We start from the raw sequence: 25,180 nt of genomic DNA on the forward strand, positions 1-25,180 counted from the left end.
GCTGAGGTAGAAGAGTTCGAGGCCACCTTGAAACTACATAGTGAATTCCAGGTCAGCCTGGGCTACAGCAAAACCCTACCTTGAAAAACAAAAACAAAACTCTTGATGGTGCAGTTGTGATCAATTCTGTTAGGTGGATGCAATTAGAATATATAGGGACTGGGGAGATGGCTCAGCAGCATGAGGAGTAGAATCCCATCTCCAGCACCCGTGTAAAATACCAAGCATGGCCACATGTCTGTAATACCACACCAACATTATGGGACAGAGACAGGAAGGTTACTGGGGCTCCCTGCTCAGCCAGTCTAACTGAAAAAATGGGGAGTTACAGGTTCAGTGAGGGAAAGAAGACATTCAGTATTCCTCTGACCCACACAGAAATCTATGCATACATACTACACATACCAAATGTGTGTGTGTGTGTGGGGGGAAGAGAGTATGACTACTGTTGCTTTATGCATAATAGGTATGTACTCTGCCATTGAGCTACTCCTCCAGACTCCATTTGCTTTTTGTTTTGGGGTAGGGTCTCACTCTACCCCAGGCTAGTCTGGAACTCACAGTGATCCTCTTACCTCAGCCTCCCAAGTGCTGGGATTAAAGGCATGCAGCACCGTACCTGGCCCCACTTTGGGGCAACAACTTTGTTCTCGTTTTCTTAGCCTTTGAGTAACAGGAATGCTGAGCAGAGAGATCCAAGTAGACAGTGTAAAAAGAACCCTCCGACAGAGATGGATGCCTTTCCTTGTCTTGTCCCACCACTAGGATAGTCACAGATCCTCTACAGCTCTTGAAAAAAGCAGCTGGGAATGGGTTAGCTGTGTCCTACTGAGAACCAGGCATGGAACAATTCTAAAGATGTGCTCCAAGCCCTGAGCCTCCGGGATAAAATTTAAAGTTCAGAATAAAATGTTTTAAGCACGACTTCTTCACTTACAGAAATCTCTTCCAGTTATTAACATGAAAGCTGGGAGTGAGGTTCTGTCTCTGCAAGCCTAGCAGGCTAAAGACCACCTCCCAAACAGCTCTTCTGTATCAGCTGCAGCCTGCGGGACTCCTAACAAGCCTGTCCACAGACCATCACTGCCTTCTCAGTCGTGCAGTCATGTGTGTTCAGGGGTGCAGGCAGGTGTAACAAGGACCTCCTGACCAGAGCGCCCAGTTATCTCTATGCTAACAAAATAGCATTGTCAATTGAAAGGAAAAATTATTTTTACAAAACCAGAAGCATGTTTTATTTCAATCCTGTCGAGGAAGCGGGATGGAAAACACAAAATATGGGGAGGGGTTTTTATATAATACACACATCAGGACCAACCACAAGGAATAAGACCCATCCCACCCTTCCCCACCCCCACCAACTCTATGCGGGTTCCAAGGCCAGCTGAGAATAGATGGGACAAGAATTAAGACACTATTGGCACAGTAACATGGCCAATGCACCGAAAGATGGAGAGAAAACTTCCCAGGGAGCAAGGCCCTGGGCCTCAGCTGCTTCCTCAGTGGAGGGAGAATGAGAAACTTTGGCTCAGCAGGAAGGCGGTTATCAAAAATCAGGGTTACCCTAGTTGGACTTTCCAGATCACAGGCTGTGGACTGAAAGGAGTCAAGACATCTATGTATTCAGGTGATGCTGTTCTGCTTTCTCCACGATGATCTCTCCTCAGGCTCGAGATCTGCTCCCCCTTTTCAGAAGGCAGGGAAGTAAGTGCTTACTTTTCACTTCCTACACCTAGGCTACTTAATTACTACTTTCTTGGCTTTAGAGACAGAAGCCAACTAACAAGGCCGACTCTCATTGTGAAAGTCGGCATAAAAGAGCCCTTGGGTTGGCAAAACTGCCTCTGCAAAAGTTTCAATGACCTTGGCCTTAATATAATCTCATCAAACTTGTTAAGAGACAGCTTTAATTGTGTGAAATGTGGACCAAAGTCTTGGTCTCTCATTCTAGAGTTGGACCAGTAATCTCATCTTTGGAGGTGGGAATGAGAGAAAAAAAAGTGCTAACCATGGAAGGATTGAGGAAAGCAAGGCAGTTTGTATTAGGCTATAGATTAAAGAGATGGAGCAAGAATTTTAACAGAATATGAACAAGTGGCAACCCTGTAATTTCCATAGACCAAAGAGAATGTGTCAAAAGGGAGGAAAAAGAGTGAGTGACCAAGCAGAGTCCAGCCCTCCATTTTAAATCTGAACTAATTCAGCTAATATTGTTTCAAGTATAATCATGATGAGAAATGGCACTGCCTATCACCTTAATTCCACATGCCTCCCTTTCAAAAGTCCTCTTAGAAATTATCTTTGAAGACTTGGATCTGGAGACTGCCACCCCTCCTGCTCCAATACAATATCCTTTTAGGATAGCTGGATGAATTAAGACATCTGCTTTGAGTTTGATAGGTGGGAAGTGAAAAAAAGGAAAAAGCATTGAGATTTAGGAAAGCTAGCAGCTAAAGCCAGAAATAAGGTTAAAGGCAGCCAGAACTTGGAGTGAAGAATGGAAGGGGGGAAATATGGTGAGTTCCTGCTGTCCTTTGGCTTTACATCTTTCCCCTGTCCCCCATTTTGCCCAACAGCCTGATGCAGCTACTGGCCTGCCAGAGGGGATGTAATGCCCAAACCAACATTTTATTGAGCTTATGCAGCTAACAGACTTGTAAACAATGCCAATTGACAAAGTTTTGCTGAAAACTACAGCTTGTGTCCATTAAACACACCTCTCTCTGAGATTAAAACCAAAAAACCAAAGTAAACAAATACTGAGAGAGAGAATTAAAAGACACATCTTGAGTCTTCCAGGAAGGCAAAGTAAAAAAAAAAAAAAAAAGCCACATGGCTTGGTCCCGGGCGTTCATCATGCCTAGAGTGTAGCTATCACCACCGTCTCCCCTCTCTGCCAGTGGCTAGTCGAGGTAGGGGAGCAGGGTCATCTTGGACATGCTGCAGATACAGCATTTGCTGGTGTTGAGCCCTCCTGGGGCTGTGGTGGTAGACTGCTGTGTCAGGAGCCCATTTCCTGGGAGCAGCAGAGGAAGCCCAGGTCCACAGGGCAGCCTGATGGCAGCCCACACATCTCAGCAGGGGTACTTTGCCCCTTCTCTCCAGTGCGGTTCAACAATGAGGTTGTCTATTCCTGGTCGGCAATAAAACCTGAGCTGTTTTCCTTGTAGGTGCCACCTCCTGTCCCCAACTTGGGGGAGTAGTGGGAGGGGACAAGGGAAGATCACTGAGGGGGCAGAGGGATACCCCGGGGATCGGTGACCTGGCCCTCTTGCAGGTTCTTCACCAGTTGTGCAAGCCAGCGTTTTGTGGTGGTGTCATCTTTTAGCACCTGGGCAAAGGTTGTATCCTTCAGCTGGTCAGGGAGGCACTGCCTGAGTGCTTCACGCGCCCTACATTAGAAACAAACAAACCAACCAGGGAGACAACAAATAAACCCACATTTTGGGTCTAAGGAAGAGCCCCTGCCTTAGACTTAAACATACACTATCCTGGCAATCTATAGCTCTGTCAGCTTAAATTAAGAAGTCATTAAAATTCTTAGTTTATATTAGGCATAGGTTCAGAGATTCCCTAGAATGTATAGTTCACAATCAGAATCATGCCCCCATGTATAATTTCATGCAAAAGCAAATGGAATAAAATGGTTCAATAGTTTACTTCACTTTAAACTTCTATTTATTATAGTAAATATTGTCAAACTATTCATATTAGACATAGATGGGTTATAGTAGACAAAATTTTAAAAAATCAGTAAAAAGCAGATATGATCTCACTTGTATATGAAAAACAGTGATTTTAATTCTGTAACTTTCCAACTTACATTTTTACAGAAATTGCTTCAACCTTGTAATTAAGTGCTTCAACTTTTATTTTAAAACCTTCCTAGGACATGAATGGTAAAAAGTAAAGTTATGGTAGCATTATTATTATTTTGTTTTTTTGAGGTAGGGTCTCGCTGTAGCCCAGGCTGATCTGGAATTCACTCTGTAATCTCAGGCTGGCCTCAAACTCACTGCAATCCTTCTACCTCTGCCTCCCAAGTGCTGGGATTAAAGGCGTGCGCCACCACACCCGGCTCAGATGGACTTGTAAAGGTTTAATTTTCTTTGAAATGAACAGCAGAAAATCAAGTCTGAAACTATAAAATGGTGAATGTTAACTATGTAGAGGCTGTTCTAAACAGTTATGGCTTCTCACTCAGGTAGGATTTTAAATAAACACATTTCAAACTTTGGTGAGAGCAGAAACCACTGGAAAACAGGACAAAATGATCAAATGAATCAATAGGGCTTGAATAACCCCAGTGGCAGGAGATAAACCAAGTAACCCCCATTTCTAGGAGCACAGAAATCCTTCCATTATGTGGCTTGGCAGAATCTGAGCAAATAGCTTTCAGCATAAATTATGGATTTATAAGCAAAAGGTCAAACATTTCTAAAATGCATTATACCTACAATGTATGATTTCTGGCAGAAAGATTATGAACATAAAGAGATAAAGTAATTAGATCAAGGACCTTACAGGAATCAGACCTGAAAGCACAATTTGAAAAGCCCTCTGGGTTATGAAACTTTCTAAGAGAGCTTTGAAAGTAGACTTGTCTTTCTGGTCACTTGGATTAAACCACAGGAGTGATGCACTGTAAGTCTTCCCCTGGAACTGTCTGGACTTTCTTGACTTTCGGACTAGGACAGAGAGTTACAGTGGGAAGATACAACTCATGAAATTCCCCCCCCCCCAAGGAAAGGTCTCATTTTAGCCAAGGCTGACCTCAAACTAACAGCTGAGTACTGAGATTAAAGACATGCACCAACACACCGGGCTTCTCATGGACTTTTAAATCCTGAGCTTTAGATTTTAATAGGAATTTAAGTCTTGTCCTAGATAAAAGTAAACACAGTTGTATCTCTTCTTTAGCCTCAAGATGCTGTGAGATTGGAAATCCATTTAAGAGAGTATTTCCTTAAACTCCTGTAAATTTTTTCTAAATGGCCAGGCGTGGTAGTACATGCCTTTAATCCCAGCACTTGGGAGACAGAGGTAGGGGGACTGTTTTGAGTTCGAGGCCACCCTGAAACTACGTGAATTCCAGATCAGCCTGAGCTAGACTGAGACCCTGCCTTGAAAAACAAAAAAAATTTTTTTGGTCAATGTTTACCTGGGATTATCTGAGAGCCGAAGATAACATCTTACTACATGCTTCAGCAGACGAGCAGAGGGTTCTTTGGATAGCTGCAGGACCATTTTACCCTGTTTTATCCCCAAATAAGGGGAGGGATAGGAAAAAACACAAAAGCACAAAAAATCTAATTGCCATCAGAGATCAGATCATCCAAGTAAGAATTATTATAGAAGGTTTCAGGATTACTTTGTCAGAACTATTATTTCTAGTTAGAAGACTATAAATATGTAGGGACAGTTACAAAGGGACAAATCAAAGAACTCACCAAGATCATAGCAACATGGGAAAAACGCTCATATGTCTGACATATGTAGGCCAAACCAGTGTCATCTAAGAGGATCTTCTGAAGGATGAATGTGGCAACCTGGAGTAAGATAAAATTAGTAAGTCTCAAGAGCTACTCAGAGCTGTCACCCCATTTCCCAAGCATGAACATCAATCAGTGAGAAAACAGCAAGCAGCAGCAGAAAAAAGTATTTTTTAGCAATTAGCAACAATTTTCTCAAAAGAGAAAAACATGTTCATGGAAGGTCTTTAGGCTGAAGAAAGGCAAAACATGATGACAGGCCCCAAAACCAGCAGACAACCTAAGAACCAAACAATGATGATTCTTAGTTAAAAGCACATACTGTTTTGGAAAGTTCACTTCCAGATTCCATAATACGCAAACACAAAGGGATAATTTCTGTTGTCAATAAAAAGTTGATCACTTCTTGCTCATCTGTTTTCACCAAGGCCCCTACAAAAAATATGGACAAGTAAAAGATTATTTTTTATTTTATTTAGTTAATTTCTTTATTTTGGGTTTTTAGAGGTAGGGTCTCATTCTAGCCCAGGCTGACCTGAAATTCACTCCATATTCTCAGGATGGCCTTGAACTCACAGCAATCCTCCTACCTCTGCATCCTAAGGGCTGGGATTAAAGGAGTGTACCACCATGCCTGGCCCCACCAAGGTAAGGGTATTGCTTTAGTCTAGGCTGATCCTCCTACCTCAGCCTCCCAAATGCTGGGATTAAAGGTGTTCACCACCATGCCAGGTTCATGTAAAATTTTAGAGTAAGAGGGTGGAATGTGGTGGCAGCATTTGGGAGCAGAGGTAGGAGGAGTGCCATGAATTCAAGGCCACCTTGAGACTACACAGTGAATTTCAGGTCAGCCCTGGGCTAGAGTAAGACCATACCTCAAAAAACCAACCACACAAACAAACAAAAAATTTAGAGTAAGAATCTCTAGCTAAAAGGAAGAGCCAAGGATGGTGGTGTGCACCCGTCATGTAATCTGGGAGATGGCTCAGTAGTTACAGACTGTTAGCTGTGGTTTAATTCTCAGTATCCAAGTATAACTGGATGCAAAGAGTTGCATTTTTCTAGAGTTCATTTGCAGCAGCAGGAGACTCTGGTGTGTCTCCAAAATAGACAGACAGACAGACACACAAAGCATTGCCATTAAGTTCAAGGCTTATGTTCAAGCTTGGTCAACACAGTGTTCCAGGCCAGCCTGGGGTATAGCAAGACCCTGTTTCAGAAGTAAAGAAAGAGAAGGAATGGAAGAAAAGCAAAGGAAGAAATCCCAGGCTGGCTTTAATCTAATAGTATTGAAAGATCCTGAATGTGGTTTATCATACAGTCAGTAGGAGGTTAGCCATTTAAACAATTTTTATCATGTAGCCAGGGCTAGTCTTGAATTCACTACTTAGCCAAGGATGAAGCTGGACTTCTGATCCTCTTGCCTTCTGCTGGGACTGCATAAATGCCATCATGCCCAATTAAACATTTTTTTTTTAAAACTTATTTGTGTGAGAGAGAAACGGGGGTGGGGAGGAGAAGGGAGAATGAATGAGAATGGGCATGCCAGGGCCTCCAGCCACTGCAAATAAACTCCAGACGCATGCACCACCTTGTCCATCTGGCTTACATGGATATTAAGGAATCGAACCTGGGCCCTTTGGCTTTGCAGGCAAGTGCCTTAACCACTAAGCCATCTCTCCAGCCCTATGCCCAGTTTTCTTTGGTGCTTTGAATCAGGTTTCATGCATACTAGACAAGTGCTCTATCTAATGAACTATACCCCCAGATCCTATTTCAACAATTCTTGTTGTATAATCTATAAGAATACTATTACTAGTCTACTCTCCACTGATTTTAAGTAAGGGTAAATGCTGTATCTATATTAAAGCATATTCACAGGTAGCAAAGACACTGTGCCCACATTAATACTACTTTACAGTAAGCAGAAGCAAATATTACTCCCTGGGGTCACATGGTCTCTTTACCCAAATAGCAAAACCACTCTTGTGTACAGCAAAAATTTATTAAGAAAAACTAAACACACAACTCGATTCTAATCTTCATTATATAACTACTTTATCTGCTTGAGAAAGTTACTTTCCCTTTGTAGGTATGTTTTATATGTATAAAGAGTTTGGACAGATAAACTCTAAAATTCACACAAATTCTATTAGTCTGTGAATTTCTACCCACTTATACAATCAAATGGTAATGCTGACCAGGTTATGGACACAATTCAGTGATCCCTTCACAGTGTGGGCAAGTCATATAAATGACTGATCCACAAACTGCCTAATCCATCAATAGCATTTTATTTATTTATTTACTTATTTATTTGGTTTTCCAAGGTAGGGTTTCACTCTAGCCCAGGCTGACCTGGAATTCACGATGTAATCTCAGGGTGGCCTCAAACTCATGGTGATCCTCCTACCTCTGCTTCCCAAGTGCTGGGATTCAAGGGGTGCACCACCACACCTGGCCCATCAATAGCTTTTTTCTTTTTAAACACTTTTATTTACTTGAGAGAGGGAGGGAGAGAGGAAGAGGCAGAGAGAGGGAGAGAATGGGCATGTTAGGGCTTCCAGCCACTGCAAACAAACTCCAGATGCATGTGCCCCCTTGTGCATCTGGCTTACGTGGGTCCTAAGGAATCGAACCGAGGTCCTTTGGCTTTGCAGGCAAACACCTTCACAGCTAAGCCATCTCACCAGCCTCATCAATAGCTTTTATAGGCAAGGCCTTAGTTGCTTGAACCTGTGATACCTAGAATTGGTTATTTTAGGAGAGAGCAGGGAATACTATCTGATTTAATCAGAACAGGATATAGAAAGGCTTACATGAAAAAGCCCAGACCAACTAACATAAACCTTAATTTACAACAGAGCACATGACAGATAAAGAATGACTACCCTTTCAGATTTCTTTCTTTTTTTTTTTTCCAAGGTAGGATCTCACTCTAGCTCAGGCTGACCTGTATTTCATTATGGCCTTGAACTCACGGCAATCCTAGCTCTCCTTCCCAAGTGCTGGGATGATTAAAGGTGTGTACCACCATGTCCAGCTCTTTCAGATGTTTTTCAAAAAATATTTTATTTATGAATGAATGAATGAGCTCATCAGGGCTTCCAGCCACTGCAAATGAACTCCAGATGTATGTGCCACTTTGTGCATCTGACTTTATGTGGGTTGTTACACTTTGCAGGCAAGGGCCTTAACTGCTAAGCCATCTATCCAGCCCTAAGAATTTTTTTTTTTTTTTTCCTGGAACTGGGGATTAAATCTAACCCTAGGGTCTTTAGCATTTTAGGCAAATGCTCTTCCACTGAACAACTCCCTCAGTCCTTGGTTTCATGAAACATATTCTTTTTAATGTAACCAAGTTGGCCTCAATTCCATGATCTTCCCACATCTGCCTCTCAGTGTTATGCTATGTCACCAGGTCTGGCTCTAATTTCCTTAGGCTTCTCAGGTAAGCACCATAAGTGGTAAGCCATCTCTCCAGACCCTCTTTTTGGTTTTTCAAGGCAGGGTTTCACTCTAGCCTACTATGACTTGGAATTCACTATGTAGTCTTAGACTGGCCTGGAACTCATGGCGACCCTCCTACCCCTGCCTCCTGTTCCCGAGTGTTGGGATAGAAGGGGTGCACCACAACACCTAGCTTTTTAAAGTTATTTCTATCCATAAAACCAACTTCCTCAGCTTACTAGAATATTTATTCTTTTACAAAATAAGCTACTGGCCCATTCTAGAATTACAAATAAAGCCAATTAAGATCTTTTAGGTGCAGGGAGTGGTGGCACATGCCTTTAATCCCAGCAAAGGTAGGAGGATCACTGAGAGTTCGAGGCCACCCTGAGAGACTACATGGTCAATTCCAGGTCAATCTGAGCTAGAGTGAGACCCTACCTTGGAAAAGAAAGAAAGATCTAAAGTACTTTGTTTTTGTCTTGATTTTAAATCTTTTTATTTGTTTACTGGCAAATAGAGATAAACAGAGAGAATGAGCATGTTAGGGCCTCCAGCCACTGCAAACGAACTCCAGGTGCATGCACCACTTTGTACATCTGGCTTTACTTGGGTACTAGGGAACTGAACTCAGAGCATTAGGCTTTGCAGGCAAATGCCTTAACCGCTAAGCATCTCTCCAGCCCTAAAGTTGTTAATTTGGTTCTAACACCATTAATACAAAAACCAGTATGAACTGGCTCCTGTTCTTGAGTATACCAACTATAAGAAGAGATCAATATACACAGATCAAAAGCATTTCATATATATATTGAGGGTTGGGAATATAGCTCAATGGCAGAGTGATTGCCTAGGATGCACCAATAACTGTATATAGAACTATTAACTTGAGCAGTGACCTTGTGATGATTTAGAAGGCATCAGGGTGCTGAGAAGAAGTTACAGAAGAGTGCTCAGCACTGCAATGTATCTATCACACCTTCCAAGGCTCAGGGTCCATTGCGAAAGAGGTGGTAGAAAGAATGTAAGAGCCAAAGGAAGGGTAGGACTCCTTATAATGTGCTCCTCCAGACACAAAATGGCCTGGATATCCATGCCTCACAGTGCCTGACACTACCTACACAAGACCATCATAATAGGAGGAAAAGATCATGACATCAAAATAAGAGAGAGACTGAGAGGGAGAGGGGATATGATGGACAGTGTAGTTTCAAAGGGGAAAGTCAGGGGAGGGAGGCCATTGCCATGGGATATTGTCTACAATCATGGAAACTGTTAATAAAATTTTTTTTAAAAAAGCAGGGGATGTGCCGGGCGTGGTGACACACGTCTTTAATCCCAGCACTGAGGAGGCAGAGGTAGGAGGATCACTGTGAGTTCAAGGCCCCCTGAGACTCCATAGTGAATTCCAGGTCAGCCGGGGCTAGAGTGAGACCCTACCTCAAAAAAACAAAACAAACAAACAAACAAACAAAAAGCAGGGGATGTGGAAGATGGCTCAGCAGTTAAGGCACTTGCTTGTAAAACCTAATGACCTGAGTTTGATTCCCCAGTACCCACGTAAAGCCAGATGCACAGAGTGGCATAAGCATTTGGAGTCCAATTGCAGTTGCTAGAGGCCCTGGTGTGCCCATATTCTCTCTCATTCTGCTTGCAAATAAATAAATATTAAAAAAAAAATTAAACAGGGCTACAGGGTGGGGGATGGATGTACGGGGGAGATGGCTCAGTGGTTAAAGCCTACCAGCCTGGGTTTGATTTACCACCACCAGCAAGATGCACAAAGTGGCATATGCATCTAGAGTTTATTTGCTGCAGCAACTCATATTCTCAAGTAAATAAATAAAAATTTTAAAGGTTTGTAGTTTAATTGCCAGTATAGTTAAAAACAAACACAAAATCAAGTTTTTAAGTCTTTTTCCCTATAATTTCATCCTAAAATTGAATCTTTAAAAAAAATTTTTTTTTGTTTATTTTTAATTATTTGAGAATCACAGACAGAGAGAGGAAGTGGGGCAGGGGGAGGAATTTGAGAATGAGTGCGCCAGGACCTCCAGCCACTGCAAACAAACTCCAGATGCATGCAGCTGGCTTATGTGGGTCCTGGGGAATTGAGCCTTGAACCAGGTCCTTAGGCTTCACAGGCAAGCATTTAACTACTAAGCCATCTCTCTAGCCCCTCGTTTTTTATTTTTTGAAGGAGGGTCTCAATCTAGCTCACACTGGCCTGGAAATCATGGAGATACTCCTACTTCAGCCTCTTAAGTGCTGGGATTATTAAAGGTGTGAGCCACTATGCCTGGCTTTAAAATTTAATCTTAAATATTGGTTCTCACACAGGTTTACTAACAATTTAGAATGGTGAGAATTACCAAGCATGTATTAGTACAAGAAATCACCTCAGAGGAGTGGAGAGATGGCTTAGTGGTTAAGACACCAGCCTGCAAAGCCAAAGGATCCAGGTATGACTCCCTAGGACCCATGTAAGCCAGATGCACAAGAGGGTACAAGCACCTGGAGTTCATGTACAGTGGCTGAAGTCCCTGCCATACCCATTCTCTCTCCCTCCCTCCCTATTTCTTTATCTCACTCTCAAGTAAATAAATAATAAAATTAAAAAATAGAAAAAAAGCTTAAAAAATGGAAACCTCAGACACAAAAATAAACAAACTGTAAGAAGTGAACAAAACATACAATTTAGACCATTATGAGTAAGAATTTTAGGCTTGCAAAACAACCCTAATAACTTACCAATAACACCAAGACTAGTAAGCCGAAGATATTCAAAAGGACGTGTTTTGCTGACTGTGTGCAAAAAGGGGTACAAAAAAAGTGGGATGTGTGCTGCAAGAAAAGCTGACCTGGAAGAGAAAATAAAATCACATTCAGAGTAGAGTTTACTTACAAGAATCTTAAGCATCACAACAACTTCTGAGGCCTATAAGTACCATAACATGTCAGAGTGAAGGATTCTTAGGATTTAGTCTTGACCAATGGTTCTGAAATGCATAGTCCTGTCCTTTAGGGGATGTATGTCAATGTATGGAGACATTAGTTGTTGACAGAAATGAGAAATGTTGAGGGCTACCAACACCAATGGAAAAATGCCAAAGATGCCTACAGTGCCTAGGAGAGAATAGCCCTCTGCTCTATTCTACTCACCATTAAGACTAATCCCATTCAAGAAGTCACTGGCATCAATGTGAAACAACACAAAGGTGGTTAAACATGTTTTCCCCCTCCCACCCTCCCAGTTTTGACAGGGTCTCACACTAGCCCAGGCTGACTTGGAACTCACTCTTGTAGTCCCAGGCAGGTCTTGAACTCACAAGCAAATTTCCTTATTCTGCCTCCCAAGTACTGGGATTAAAGGTGTGTGCCACCATGATTGGATTGATTTTCCTTTTAAAAAATATTTTTATTTGAGAGAGAGGGTGAGATAGAGAATGGGTACAACAGAGCATCAGGGTTACATGGGTCCTGAGGAATCGAACCTAGGTCCTTTGGCTTTGCAAGTACAAGCTTTAACCACTAAATTATCTCTTTAGTCTCGATTCTCCTTTTAATCAGCACTAAGTATATTAAACATTGATTAACTTAAATTTCCCAGAAGGGCTTAAAACCGAAACCAACCAACAACCAAACAAAAACCCCTAGTTCATAGAATGCTGCCAAGGCTAGATTTGTTTGTACATATCTGTATCCAATCCAGCACTTAGGAAGCTGAAGCAAAATGGAATTTCAGGCCAATCCCACTGGGCTGAAATGTAGTTCAGTTGGCAGAGTCGTAAAAGAGCATCTGTATGGCATGCAAGGGTCTCAATTTCTAGTCCAGGATGGCCTCAAACTCACAGTACTCCTCCTGCCTCAGCTTCCTGAGTGCTAGGACTAAAGATATGAGCCATTATGCCTGGTTTATAGCTCTGACTTTTACACAGGTTTATATCAGTGCCAGAAAACTTTTAATTTTTTTCCTTTGGTTTTTTGAGGTAGGTTCTCACTCTAGCCTAGGCTGACCTGGAATTCACTATGTAGTCTCAGGGTGGCCTTCAATTCATGGCAAATCTCCTACCTCAGCCTCCCAAGTACTGGGATTAAAGGTATGCACCACCACGCCTGGCCCAGAAAAATTTTTTGTTTTGTTGTTTTTCAAGGTAGTGTCTCACTCTAGCCCAGGCTGATCTGGAATTCACTATGTAGTCTAAGGGTCGTCTTGAACTCACAACCATCCTCCTACCCCGGCCTCTAGGATGAAAGGCATGCACCACCACACCTGCTCCAGAAAACATTTTTAAAATAACCAAGTATAACTATTTCCTCTTAGCTTATGAGTAAATCATTGCATTAGTTTGATCTGCTTCTGTTCAGAGTTTACTGATACTGTCAGTACCACTCCTATGATGTTTAAGTATGTAGCTATATTCTGCTTCATTTTCTTTTTTTTTAAATTAATTAGTTTTGTACTCAGTGAATACAGTCAATTGCTTCATTTTCAAAATACACTCCTTCATATCTGAAACCAGAAACTTTAAAAACTGGCTTGTAAATTTAAATAATATAGAAACAATGGCACACATTTGCAATCCCAGGACATGGGACGGAGAGGGCTCTGTCTCAAAAAATTATACAAGTAGTCTGGCATGGTGGTGCATATCTTTAATCCTAGCACTTGGGAGGCAGAGGCAGGAAGATCACCATGAGTTTGATGGTCAGCCTGAGCTAGATTGAGACCCTACTTTAGCAGGTAGGAGGAGGAATTTCTACACACTGGAAGAGTCCTAAAGATTTATACATTGCAAGCTCCTTCTTTTATCACACCATACTCAATCAAACCATCCTCCATCAACTCACCCAAAGTACTCACCTGGTTTCTGGGTGTGAAGCCACACACTGCAATAATGCCAGAGCATTGCAAACTCTGTTAGACTGGTGTGCTGTCAAGGTGGGTGGGTTGATAGATGGATAGATATTTACTATTTCCTGAAAAATGGAAACCAACCTTAGATGAATAGAAGTGCTTAGCAATTAATTCCTATACTATAATGACCTTAAAAGACGTTTTTGTGGTTTTCATTTTTCTAAGGTAGGGCCTCACTCTTGCCCAGGTTGGCCTGGAACTCACTCTGCTGCTCCAGGATGGCAATTCTCATACCTCAGCCTCTTGAGTGCTGGGATTATAAAGGTAGGCACCACTATGCCTGGACTCATTTATACATACATACATACATACATACATACATACATACATACATACATATATATATATATATATTTTTTTTTTTTGGTTTTTTCAAGGTAGGGTCTCACTCTAGTCCAGGCTGACCTGGAATTCACTATGTAGTCTCAGGGTGGCCTTGATCTCACAATGATCCTCCTACTTCTGCCTCCCGAGTGCTGAGATTAAAGGTGTGCACTACCATGCCCAGCTCTTATTTGTATGTATGTATGTATCTATCTATCTATCTTTTTTTTTTTTTTTGAGAGAATAGAGATAAGGAGAATGGGCATGTCAGGGCTATCAGCCACTGCAAACAAACTCCAGATTCATATGCCCTCTTGTGCATCTGGCTTATGTGGGTCCTGAAGAGTCAAACTGGGATTCTTCAGCTTTGCAGGCAAATGCCTTAACCGCTAAGCCATCTCTCCAACCCGTCATTAATTTATTTTTTGAGTCAGGGTTTCACTCTAGCCCAGGCTGACCTGGAACTCACTCTGTAACCCATGCTGGCCTTGAATTTCATAGCAATCCTACCTCAGTTTTCTTAGTGCTGGAATTAAAGGCATGTCTACCACGTCTGGCTGGGAAGACATTTTAAAGGATAATCATTCCACTACCTTAGTGTTCTGGGATTGTTCCACTTTTAATTTATTCTCTACCAATCACCACCTTAACCTGACTCAAATTTCAGTTATTTATTCTTTAATGCATAAATGTAACGACTTTAATCCTACAGCCATTATATTTTTATCATACTTTCCCCAGATAATACCTATAGTCCTTACACCTAATTTCCACTTTCTTCCTCACTACATGTATTTATCCTTGTTGTACTCCTGAAGCTGTGTTTCTTGTCATAGTTCTTAGACTATACAAGCATCATTTGCTAAAATACAGATTTTTAGAGTCTATTTTCAAGACTGAAAGGTACCAATCGCTTGGGTAGAAAAAAAAAAAATCATAGGCTAGGGAGATTGCTCAGTGGTTAAAGGTGCTTGTTTGCAAAGCCTACAGGCCAGAATTCAATTCCATAGTACCCATGTAAAGCCAGATGAACAAAGTAGTTCATGCATCAAGAGTTCATCTATAGTGGCAAAAGGCCCTAGTGCACCTATACTCATTCTCTCTCATAAATAAATAAAGACTTTTCTAAAAAAGATTCTTAGCCGGGCGTGGTGGCATACACCTTTAATCCCAGCACTTGGGAGGCAGAGGTAGGAGAATTGCTGTAGTGAATTCCAAGTCAGCCTGAGCTAGGTAAGACCCTACCTTGAAAAACAAAAAACAAAACAAAAAAAAAAAAAGATTCTTGCAAAGGTAGAAAAAACTTAAGTGTAACAGACAAATATGTTCAAATTGCTTCTCATGAGTATATACCCACCTGTAAAAGTGCTGCAATAGTACCAAATGAATGCCACAGCATGGGTGCAAGGTCAGGGACAGATTCTCGCTTCTTGCTTAGCTCCAGTAAAGCATTTTCCCTTGTCTCAGGACTGGACAGCTCGTTGATCCACTGGTAGATCTTTTCTCTGTCCACTTGAGCCAGTGCAGTAGGCACAGGCTTCAGGGGAAAACAAGAAAAAAAAAAAGAATTTATTATATTGTTTGTTTATTTTGCTTAAGGTAATGTTTTACTCTAGTCCAGGCTGACCTGGAATTCACAACGCAGTCATTTCAGGGTGACCTCAAACTCATGGCAATCCTCCTACCTCTGTCTCCCCAAGTGTTGAGATTAAAGGTGTATACCACCATGCCTGGCCAAGTTTATTATAATCAAACCAACTCTTGCTCTGTAGTACTTGCCACTGCAAACAAAATCCAGACACATATGCCACCTTATGCATCTGGCTTATATGGGTACTAGGGAAGTGCTAAGCTATCTCTCCAGCACCTACTTTACTATTTTCAAAAACAATTATTTATTCGAGAGAGCACATGTGTGCATGGGTATGCCAGAGCTTCCTACTGCTGCAAATGAACTCCAGATACATGTACCACTTTGTGCATCTGGCTTTACATGTGTACTGGGGAAATTAAATGTTGTCCAGTAGGCTTTCTAAGCAAGCATCTTTAACTGTTGAGCTATCTCCCCAGCCCCTGTAGTGCTTTAGATGAAATATATTTTCATAAATATCAGGGTAGATTTTCTAAACGCATAAATTTGATGCAAAACAATTTAACTTGACAGTTAATGATTCAAAGGTGAGGGATTTATCATACAGGTTTCTTTGTGTTAAAGCAGAAAAAGGCTATCAATCAGATAGGTGTAAAAGATAGCCCTACATGTACTGATAGTAAATAAAATGTGCTAAAGACATGAAAAACAACATATATATGCTTCCATTTATATATATATACACACACATACATATGGCTGGAGAGATGGCTTAGCAGTTAAGGCACCTGCCTGCAAAGCTCAAGGGTCTCAGTTTGATTCCCCAGGACCCACATAAGCCAGATAGGTGCACAAGGTGGCATATGTAGCTGGAGTTCATTTGCAGTGGCTGGAGGCCCTGATGTACCCATTCTTTTTCTCTCTGTTTCTCTCAAATAAATAATAAATAAATAAGTAAATACTAGGAAAAAAAAGGTGCGCAGCATGCCTCCTGCATAGTAGATTCTTAAAAAAAGATATGCCATCTCTAAGAACATTCATTACTTATTCATATGGGAACTATTTAAAAAGATTTACAGAGGGCTGGAGAGATGCCTTAGCAGTTAATGTGCTTGCTGGCAAAGCTAAAAGACCCAGGTTCAACTCCCCAGTACTCACGTAAAGCCAGATGTACGAGGCTGTTTATGTGTCCACAGTTTGGATGCAGTGGCTAGAGGCCCTAACGTGCCCATTCTCTCTGCCTCCTTCTCAAATAGAATATTTTTTTCAAAAAGGTTTACAGAACATGTTTTCATTACTGTACTAAGAAACCAACATTCTTCCCTAAGCCTGAACATTTCTATAATTCTCCACACTCGTCAAATAGCCTGGTAATCTTGGTTTAGTTCCTTAATTATTATTTAAAAAATAAAATGGACTACAAAAATTATTACATTTGCTACAACCTTCTCACAAATTCTTGTCAGTTTCTGTCCATGGGTCCAAGATTTCCTCATTTAATTTTCTCTAAATCATGAGGACTAAAAGGGTGAGTAGATAGATAAAAAGGTGATCTGTATTTACAGATAAAATGACTACTGTGAAGATGAATTAACATGCTTAATTTACCCAGGCATGAAATTACACCCAATACTTGTCTGTTTTTTATTTTTTTAAGGTTTTTATTAGAGATGGGGGGAAGGGGGAGAGAATAGAGATAAGAGTGAGAATGGGCACGACAGGGCCTCTTGCCACTGCAAATGAACTCCAGATGCATGCGCCACCATATGCATCTGGCATCTTGGACCTTAGGATTCAAGGGCATGAGCCGTAACTGCTAAGCCATCTCTTCAGTCCTGTTTTATTTATTTATTTTTTGTATGTATGTGTATGCAGGTGCACATTCATACGACAGAGGTTGACATTTGGTGTATTACTCAATCTCCCTACCTTATTTGTGTGTGGAGGGGGCGGTGCACATGGTGGTAAGAGGACAATTTTCAGGTTAGTCCTTGCCTGTCTATCTTATTTCAGTTAGGGTTTGTTGCTCTGGATTCTTGCTCTGCTGTTTTTTGATGTACTTGCCATGAGATTCTGGAAAATTCTGTCTCTGCTCTCATCTTGCTGTTTAGTGTCAGTGTGCTGGGATTACAGAGGCCCACAGCAGATTCCAGTTTTTTATGTGAGGTCTAAGGATTGAGTTCCAGTACTCCAGTTTGTGCGGTGAGCACTTTATCACTGAGCTATCTCCACAGAATCTCTCAACCTTATTATTTTTTTTTTTTTGTTTTTTGAGGTAGGGTCTCACTGTAGCCCAGGCTGACCTGGAATTCACTATGGAGTCTCAGGGTGGCCTCGAACTCACGGCAGTCCTCCCACCTCTGCCTCCCGAGTGCTGGGATTAAAGGCGTGTGCCACCACGCCCGGCTCAACCTTATTTTTGAGGCAGTGTCTCTCAGTGAACTTGAAGTTCACTAATTCAGCTAGACTAGCCAGTGGTCCTTCTGTAGCTGTCTCCCCAGTGCTGGGATTATAGGCACAGGAGCTTCATGCCTGGTTTGTATATGGATGGCAGGGATCTAACTGGTACTCAAGCCTACCCAGCAGGAACTTTACCAACTAAGCCATCTTCCCACCATACCCTCAATGCTTTTTTGAACTGTACTATGACACAGATAGCATTTATAGATTCCTACCACACTTCAGGGTGACCAAATGACTATGTAGCCACTACATAGATGGAAAAGCAAGGAAATGAACTATCTTAGATGAAAAACAGAATAAAGTAAAAGACATACTCTGAAGTAGACTCAGATACTTGAATAATGGCTTCTATAAATGGAAGCTTGATTGTAAGTCTTTTGCTTGATGTCTATCATCTCACCAATGAACTACAAGTTGCCTGAATGGACTCAAATACAACCATGCAGCTTCAACTTTATTTGACAGCAATCTACTACAAGTTCTTTTGTAACTTGCAGGCTCCTAACCAACAGTATGATGGAACAGTTAAGTACTGTTTAAACATCTACACTTTCTGTGTAGTTTAGATAGGGCCTCAAGCTTTTTTAGCTACAAGATTTTTGAAAATGGTATTCCTATCAGAGAAAGGATATGTTTAGAAAAATACATCACCTTGAAAAAAAAAATCAGTGGAAACATGGGCTTTAACTCTACTACCCAATCTCCTGGGAAAAGCTCTATAATCTAATAACTTCAAGAGGTACCCTTTCCAGTCAACCATTCCCCAAAGTTGAGATAGGGTCTCACTCTAGGCCAGGCTGACCTGGAATTCATTATGTCATATCAGGTTGGCCTTGAATTTACAAGGATCCTCCTACCTTTGCCTCTCATGTGCTGGGATTAAAGCCATGTAGCATCACACCTGCTAAGTTTCACTTTTTGAACCTGGCTTTATGTGGATGGCTGGGGAATTGGATCCAGGCTGGCAGGCCTTACAAGCAAGTGCCTTTAACATCTTAGCCATCTTCCCAATTTGCATTATTAAACATTACTAAGCAAACATCATCTCACGACTTAGGTTATTGTCAGCATTGCTACACATTCTAGCTCTTCTCAATTCTAGCAAATGCTATGCTATGTTGTCCTTTCTCCTGGACGACAATAACATAAGCAGTTTGGTTATGACAAGGCAAAAGGGCTTGTGAAGGAGTTAGCTCAAATTTTTATGTTTCAGTAGACAATTACGAATAAGTGATATTGTGTGGTCTGAACAAGTTAAAGTGCATCAAAAGTTCAAATGTTTCATGTAATGCACTGTAAATTTAGTTGAAGAAGTGTGTTGAGAATTTATTATATGTATCATAGGGTTAAAAAAACACTTTTATTTATAATTTGGGAGGGGGTCGAGGAGGGGGAAAGGAGGGAGGGAGAGCAGAAAGAGAATAGGCACAGCAGGGCCTCTAGCCTCTGAACTCCAGATGCATGTGTCACTTTGTACATCTGACTTATGTGGGTACTGGAGACTTGAACTTGGGTTGTTAACCTTTGCAGACCAGTGCCTTAACTGCTGAGCCATCTCTCAAGCCCTGTATCACAGTTTGTTTTTTTTCAAGGTAGAGTCTCGCTCTAGCACAGGCTGACCTGGAATTCACTATGTAGCCCCAGGGTGGCCTCAAACTCATGGCAATTCTCCTACCTCTACCTCCCAAGTGCTGTGATTAAAGGCTTGTGCCACCACACCAAGTTTTTTTTTTCCTTTTGTTCTTTTTATTATTATTATTTTAAGCAAGCCCAACAGACTCACCTTTTTGTTTGTTTTCTGAAGTAGGGTCTTGCTCTCGCCCAGAATTTCACTATATATTCTCAGGTTGGCCTTGAACTCACGGCAATCTTACCTCTGCCTCCCGAGTGCTGGGATTAAAGGTGGTGCCATCACACCTGACTTTGGCCTTTTTTTTTTTTTAAGGGAGGGAGAATTGGCATGCCAGGGCCCCCACCCACTGCAATCCAACTCCAGATACTGTGCCTCCCTGTGCGCATGTGTGGTATTGTGCACACGTGTCACTGTGTGTCTGGCTTCTGTGGGACCTGAGTCCTTATGCTTTGCAGGCAAGCACCTTAACTGTTAAGCCATCTCTCCAGTCCTATTATTATTATTATTTTGTTTGTTTGTTTTTTCAAGGTAGGGTCTCACTGTATCCCAGGCTGACCTGGAATTCACTATGTAGTCTCAAGGTGGCCTTGAACTTACAGCGATCCTCCTACCTCTGCCTCCCCAGTGTTGGGATTAAATGGGTGTACCACCACACCCAGTCCTTTTTTTTTTTTTAAATGAGAAAGAGTGAGTTGCCATGCCAGGGCCTCTAGCCACTGCAATTGAACTCCAGACGCATGTGCAACCTTGTGTACTTGCATCACCTTGTGTGTCTGGCTTATGTGGATCTGGAAGAGTCAAACACAGGTCCTCAGGCTTTGCAGGCAAGTGCCTTAACTGCTAAGCCACCTCTCCATTCCTGTATCAGTTTTAATAGCTGCTCAAAAGATGCATTAGGGAACAACAGAAAATAAAAGGACATGGAGTAGGTGTGAAGCCTAGGAATGGGTTAGTATTAAGGGTACAAATGCTACAGAGGACATCATCAGATTTGAGAGATCAAACCTTGCTTAACCCACCTCTGCCCTAATAGCAATTGTTTTCCAACTTGTCGCCTCTAAAATGCCAGGCGTAACTTTGAAGGAGCAAAAGCTCGGGAAATTACAGCCATCTAATTCGGAGATATAAGATTCTTCTCCACCTTGAACAGTGACAAACATGGTGACATGATACAGAACCACTACTGGCTCTGTCGATGAAGAGACAGATCAAATTCTGTGAAGCAACTTTTTTTCTTCTTTCTCTCTTTCTTTATTTATTTGAGAGTGACAGACACAGAGAGAAAGACAGATAGAGGGAGAGAGAGAGAATGGGCGCGCCAGGGCTTCCAGCCTCTGCAAACGAACTCCAGACGTGTGCGCCCCCTTGTGCATCTGGCTAACGTGGGACCTGGGGAACCGAGCCTCGAACCGGGGTCCTTAGGCTTCACAGGCAAGCGCTTAACCGCTAAGCCATCTCTCCAGCCCTTCTTTCTCTCTTTTTGAGGTCAGGTTTCATTCTAGCCAAGTATGACCAGGAACTCATTCTATAGCCCCAGGCTGGCCACAAATCACAGCAATTCTCCTACTTCAGTCTCAGAGTAATGGAATTACAGGCAAGAGCCACTGCACCCTGCTCCACAAAGCAATGTCACACTCTGCTGGAATGTTTACCCCTGCCCTTTGGCAGTAATGAGGATTAAATCCAGGTATCATGTATTCTAGGCCAAGTGTTTTGTCACTGAGCTATATACAACCCTAATGCTCTTAAAAATGCATTTTGAGATAGGGTCTCACTAAGTTGTTCAGGCTGGCCTTAACAACTTTCAATTCTGGGGCTGGAGAGATGGGTTCAGTGGTTAAAGGCACATACTTAAGGTGGTGCATGAAGTCTGAAGTTTTTTTTTTTTTTTCCAGTGACAGAAAGCTCTGAGGTACCCATTGAATAAAAAGTTTTTTTTTTTTTAAAACAAAAACCTTTTCATTTCTGATCTTCCTACCTCAACTGAGATTATAGGTGTATGTTTCATTTTATACTTTACAGGCAATTTTTTGTACTCTAGTTAGTAACTGTCATTTTGCTGATAATGTAATTTCAGTATATTATTCTTAAATCATTTCCCCTGGTGAAACAAGCTGGAATTAGCCTTTAGAGAGCAGTGTTCTTAAATTACCCTTTTCTCCCCATACGGTTTTGAGAACCCATTGGCCACTTTCTTCACCTATGGTCTCTCAATACTCATGTACCAGTACTAGGGATCACTCTACCACTGGAGAAGCCATATAAATAGGATCCACAAGATCCTTGGTTCCTGACCTCAAGAAGGAAACAGACTACCAAGTAAAGAACTCCAATTACACACCTGACATCAGTTTAAAGGATCTTCTGAGAGAAAAGTTAGGGAATTACAAGGTATTACCAAAACAGGGGTAAGGAAAGGTTTCTGTGAGGGAGACTTAGGTGGCGATCTGAGAGAAAAGGCATGCCATGTGTGTGTGCATGGAAGGAGAGGTAAGAAGGGCATTCTAGGCATAGAGCCTACAGAGTGCTCCTTCAAGTTGGAAAAGTGCATGTTCTTTTAATTGAAACTCAAGAAGGTGACCAAAAAAAAAAAAAAAAAAAAAAATAGAGGCCACCCGGAGCTGAGGAGATGGCTCAGCGGTTAAAGGTACCTGTTTACAAGCCTGCCTGGCCAGGGTTCGGTACCTCTGTATCCCTTTATTTAATAAAGCTAGACTCACCAAGTGGCGCATGCACCTGGAGTTCGTTCGCAGTGGCAAGAGGCCCTGGTGCGTCCATACTCCCTCTGTCTCTTTAAGAAATGAATGAAGATATTTGGGGGGAAAAAAAGAGGTCGTAAACGTAGGTTATGCAGGGTTTTGTAATCCATGCCAAGGAAGCTAGAGTCTAATTCAGTGGAGACACGGTATTTCTTGTTCAAGAGAATTAGAAGTCAGATAGAAAAAGTGTGAACTTCTGCGAGCCTCGGGGCTTTTGCGATGCAAAGCAAGTGGCGTGAGGCAGAAGCCATTTCCTTCGCAGGCGATGTGCCTGGGCTGGCGAGGTTGCCGGAGCACGCGCCCCGACAGAATGGCCACGGAATCACCCCGCATCGCCGCCGGCGTCCCGAAACTGTCGCTCCACGCAATGAGGCAGTGAATGGCCCGCCGGGCCAGGGGGTGGGGGGCGGGGGAGGACGCGGGAGCAGGCCCCGGCGCCGCGGAGGAGCGCGAGATGCCGCCCGCGAGAGGACTCCGGCCCAGGGTACCGGCGTCAGCCACGGTCCAGGCGCGGAGGGCGGCGGGACCTCGCAGGCTGGGGGAGGGGAGACACAAGCAGCCGGGCTCGGCAGCTAGAGGACAGACACCCGCCAACCCCGAAACGCGGAGCCGAGAACGGCATCTAGGCCCGGCCACTCACCGCTGCCGTCGCCAGGCTGTGCATGTTGGGAGCGGCCACCGCGGTCCTCCTTCCTCCGGACGCGCCGGACCCGCGTCCCACTTTCAGCACCTCCGAGTCCCAGGATGATAAGCCGCCATCCGCCGCCGCCGCCGCCGCCTCGCTCCGCCCCCTTCGCAGCCCTCTGACCTCTCACCCCTGACCCCCGCCCACACGACGCTTTTTCGCGGCCCTCGGCCTAGCTCAACAGTCCCGGAAGGATGCTCTTGGACCTTTCAGATTCACGACCAAGAAGGACGCCCGCGACCTACTTGGTCTCGGTACCCGCCCGCATCGCCGGTAACCTCCGAGAAGCGTGAACTCTGACCTTTCCTCCGAAGTCCGGGGAAGGGCGGGAAAAGCCTGGGCAGGTTTAGGGAAAAGGACGAGAACCGCGCATGCCCAGTTGGGCTTGAGCGTGAGGCGCGGGGCGGGGAGGGCGGGGGGAATGGTGGGAGGTCGAGATTGGGTGAAGTGGAAAGTGCGCATGGGCACTACGGTGCGGGTGCGGCCGCGGCCGGGGGCGGGGCTGGCCGCGTGGGGGCGGGGCGTCGCTCGGCGGGGGCGGGGCCCGGGCCGGGGCGCGAGGGGGCGGGGCGTGCCGCTCCGCGCGCACGCGCCCGGGCTGGCGGCGTCGAGTGTGCGTGCGTGCGTACGTGTTTGCGTGTGATCACAGTTCCCGCCATCAGCCGCTCGCCCTGACTTAAGGGAGTAAGCGGCCTCGCTCGCTCTGCGGTCGGCTGTCCCTTCCTTGTCCGTCCCCCCCCTCCCCCGCCCATCCCCCTCTCCCGGCTCCTCGCTGTCCGCGCGAACTCTGGTGTCCGGCTGACCCGTCCCGAGGACTCCGGACCCCGAGGCACAGGTAAGGCGGCCCCGGGGCGGGGGTAGCCTGGGAAATTGAGCCGTTTTCCCTACCCGCCCCCACCCACCCCAGCCCGTGCGGTCCGCCCACTCGACGGCGGCCCCTCGTCGGGAGTTGGGCCTGACCCCCTTCAGGCTGCCCGGCCCTTCCAGGGGCCGCCGGTCCAGTGCTCTGCGTCTACTTGTCCTTTTCTCTGGACCCCGCTCCGTGTTGTCACTCGTCCCTCTGTCCACCCTGAGGCTCGGTCCCTTTCCACTGGACTTAGGGTGGTCGGCCGCTGCCCACCCCGTCCCCTCCCCCGCCCAGCCGGGCCTGCCGACGCTCCAGCTGACTCCGTTGCCACACCTCCTCTGTCGGGTCCTCCGGGACACCCGCTCGCTTTCTTCACCGGTCTTCACCTCCCTTCTCCTCTCAGCCATCCCTCGCTAAAAGGACACGAAGTGACTTCTTGTCGTGTCCATAGCTGCGCCCTGTATCTAGCTGTCGCGCCGCGGCTGTCAGGCTTACCAGTTTGATTTTCTGTCATGGTCTAGGAAAGAAAATGGGATTCATTGATAACAAAGTCCGTCCTTTTGGAGTGTTGCCCCTGTAGTGGATTGTGTGACATTCTTTTATAGTTAACAGCTCTGCGGAGTGCCTTTTGGGGGAGCTGTGGTGCCTGAAGAGGCTCTGGTTGGAAAAGGAGGCAGTTGGATATACTACTGGGTTAGAGATGAGGGGAAAGTTCTAGACCAGACTTATAGATACGTGTGTGTATGTAATGTATGTTGTTTGCCACCTCAGTAATATTTGCAACCATGGATATGAATGAAATTGCCTAAAGTGAGGGTAGTGCTAGAAAATCAGCAGACCAGAGATGAGCCTGGAAAGAACTGGACAGGGGGGGGATAAGTTTTGCAAGAAATGGAAGAAGTTATGCATACTATTGGTTCTGGCAAAAGGTGTTCTTGAAGGAGTGGAAACTCCAATGACAGGAGTAATCAGTTGTCTTAGTGAGATTTTAGTAAAATGCAATGATTTGGGTTCAGTC

The 25,180-nt window shown here is 43.8% G+C and overlaps 2 protein-coding genes across 6 annotated transcripts in view; one reads left to right on the forward strand and one right to left on the reverse strand.

Annotated features, from left to right (window-relative positions):
* Window positions 1-2,607: 2,607 nt before the first annotated feature.
* Window positions 2,608-23,675, reverse strand: Cnot9 (CCR4-NOT transcription complex subunit 9). Of its 4 annotated transcripts, none has more exons than XM_045148018.1 (8): window positions 23,617-23,675; window positions 15,542-15,721; window positions 13,807-13,922; window positions 11,694-11,803; window positions 5,815-5,924; window positions 5,451-5,549; window positions 5,162-5,253; window positions 2,608-3,395 (listed from the first exon to the last, which is right to left on the reverse strand). In XM_045148018.1, exons 2-8 carry the CDS (start codon window positions 15,581-15,583, stop codon window positions 3,224-3,226), a joined length of 741 nt encoding a protein of 246 aa, XP_045003953.1. In that variant the 5' UTR covers window positions 15,584-15,721; window positions 23,617-23,675; the 3' UTR covers window positions 2,608-3,223. The 4 variants fall into 4 exon arrangements, with proteins under 4 accessions (XP_045003953.1, XP_004662989.1, XP_045003951.1 ...); XM_004662932.2 differs by lacking the exon at window positions 23,617-23,675 and adding an exon at window positions 23,271-23,420 and having other exon boundaries at window positions 2,608-3,392; XM_045148016.1 differs by lacking the exon at window positions 23,617-23,675 and adding an exon at window positions 23,271-23,420.
* Window positions 23,676-24,032: 357 nt separating this feature from the next.
* The window catches only part of Usp37 (ubiquitin specific peptidase 37), a 105,816-nt gene continuing 104,668 nt past the window's right edge, over window positions 24,033-25,180 (forward strand). For both annotated transcript variants that reach the window (XM_045146754.1, XM_045146755.1), the window contains exon 1: window positions 24,033-24,150. The gene's annotated coding sequence lies outside the window, so the exon portion shown is untranslated. The remainder of the gene's footprint in view (window positions 24,151-25,180) is intronic.

Source organism: Jaculus jaculus, chromosome 4 (assembly GCF_020740685.1).
Source record: "Jaculus jaculus isolate mJacJac1 chromosome 4, mJacJac1.mat.Y.cur, whole genome shotgun sequence".
Lineage (NCBI taxonomy): Eukaryota > Metazoa > Chordata > Mammalia > Rodentia > Dipodidae > Jaculus > Jaculus jaculus.

Coding starts and splice junctions, on each gene's coding strand:
- Cnot9 (XM_045148016.1), bottom strand. CDS start 23,294: ATGCACAGCCTGGCGACGGCAGCG. Junction 5,550..5,814: donor GAAGTGAACTTTCCAAAACA/GTATGTGCTTTT, acceptor ATCTTACTCCAG/GTTGCCACATTCATCCTTCA. Junction 3,396..5,161: donor CGGCTCTCAGATAATCCCAG/GTAAACATTGAC, acceptor TTGTTTCTAATG/TAGGGCGCGTGAAGCACTCA.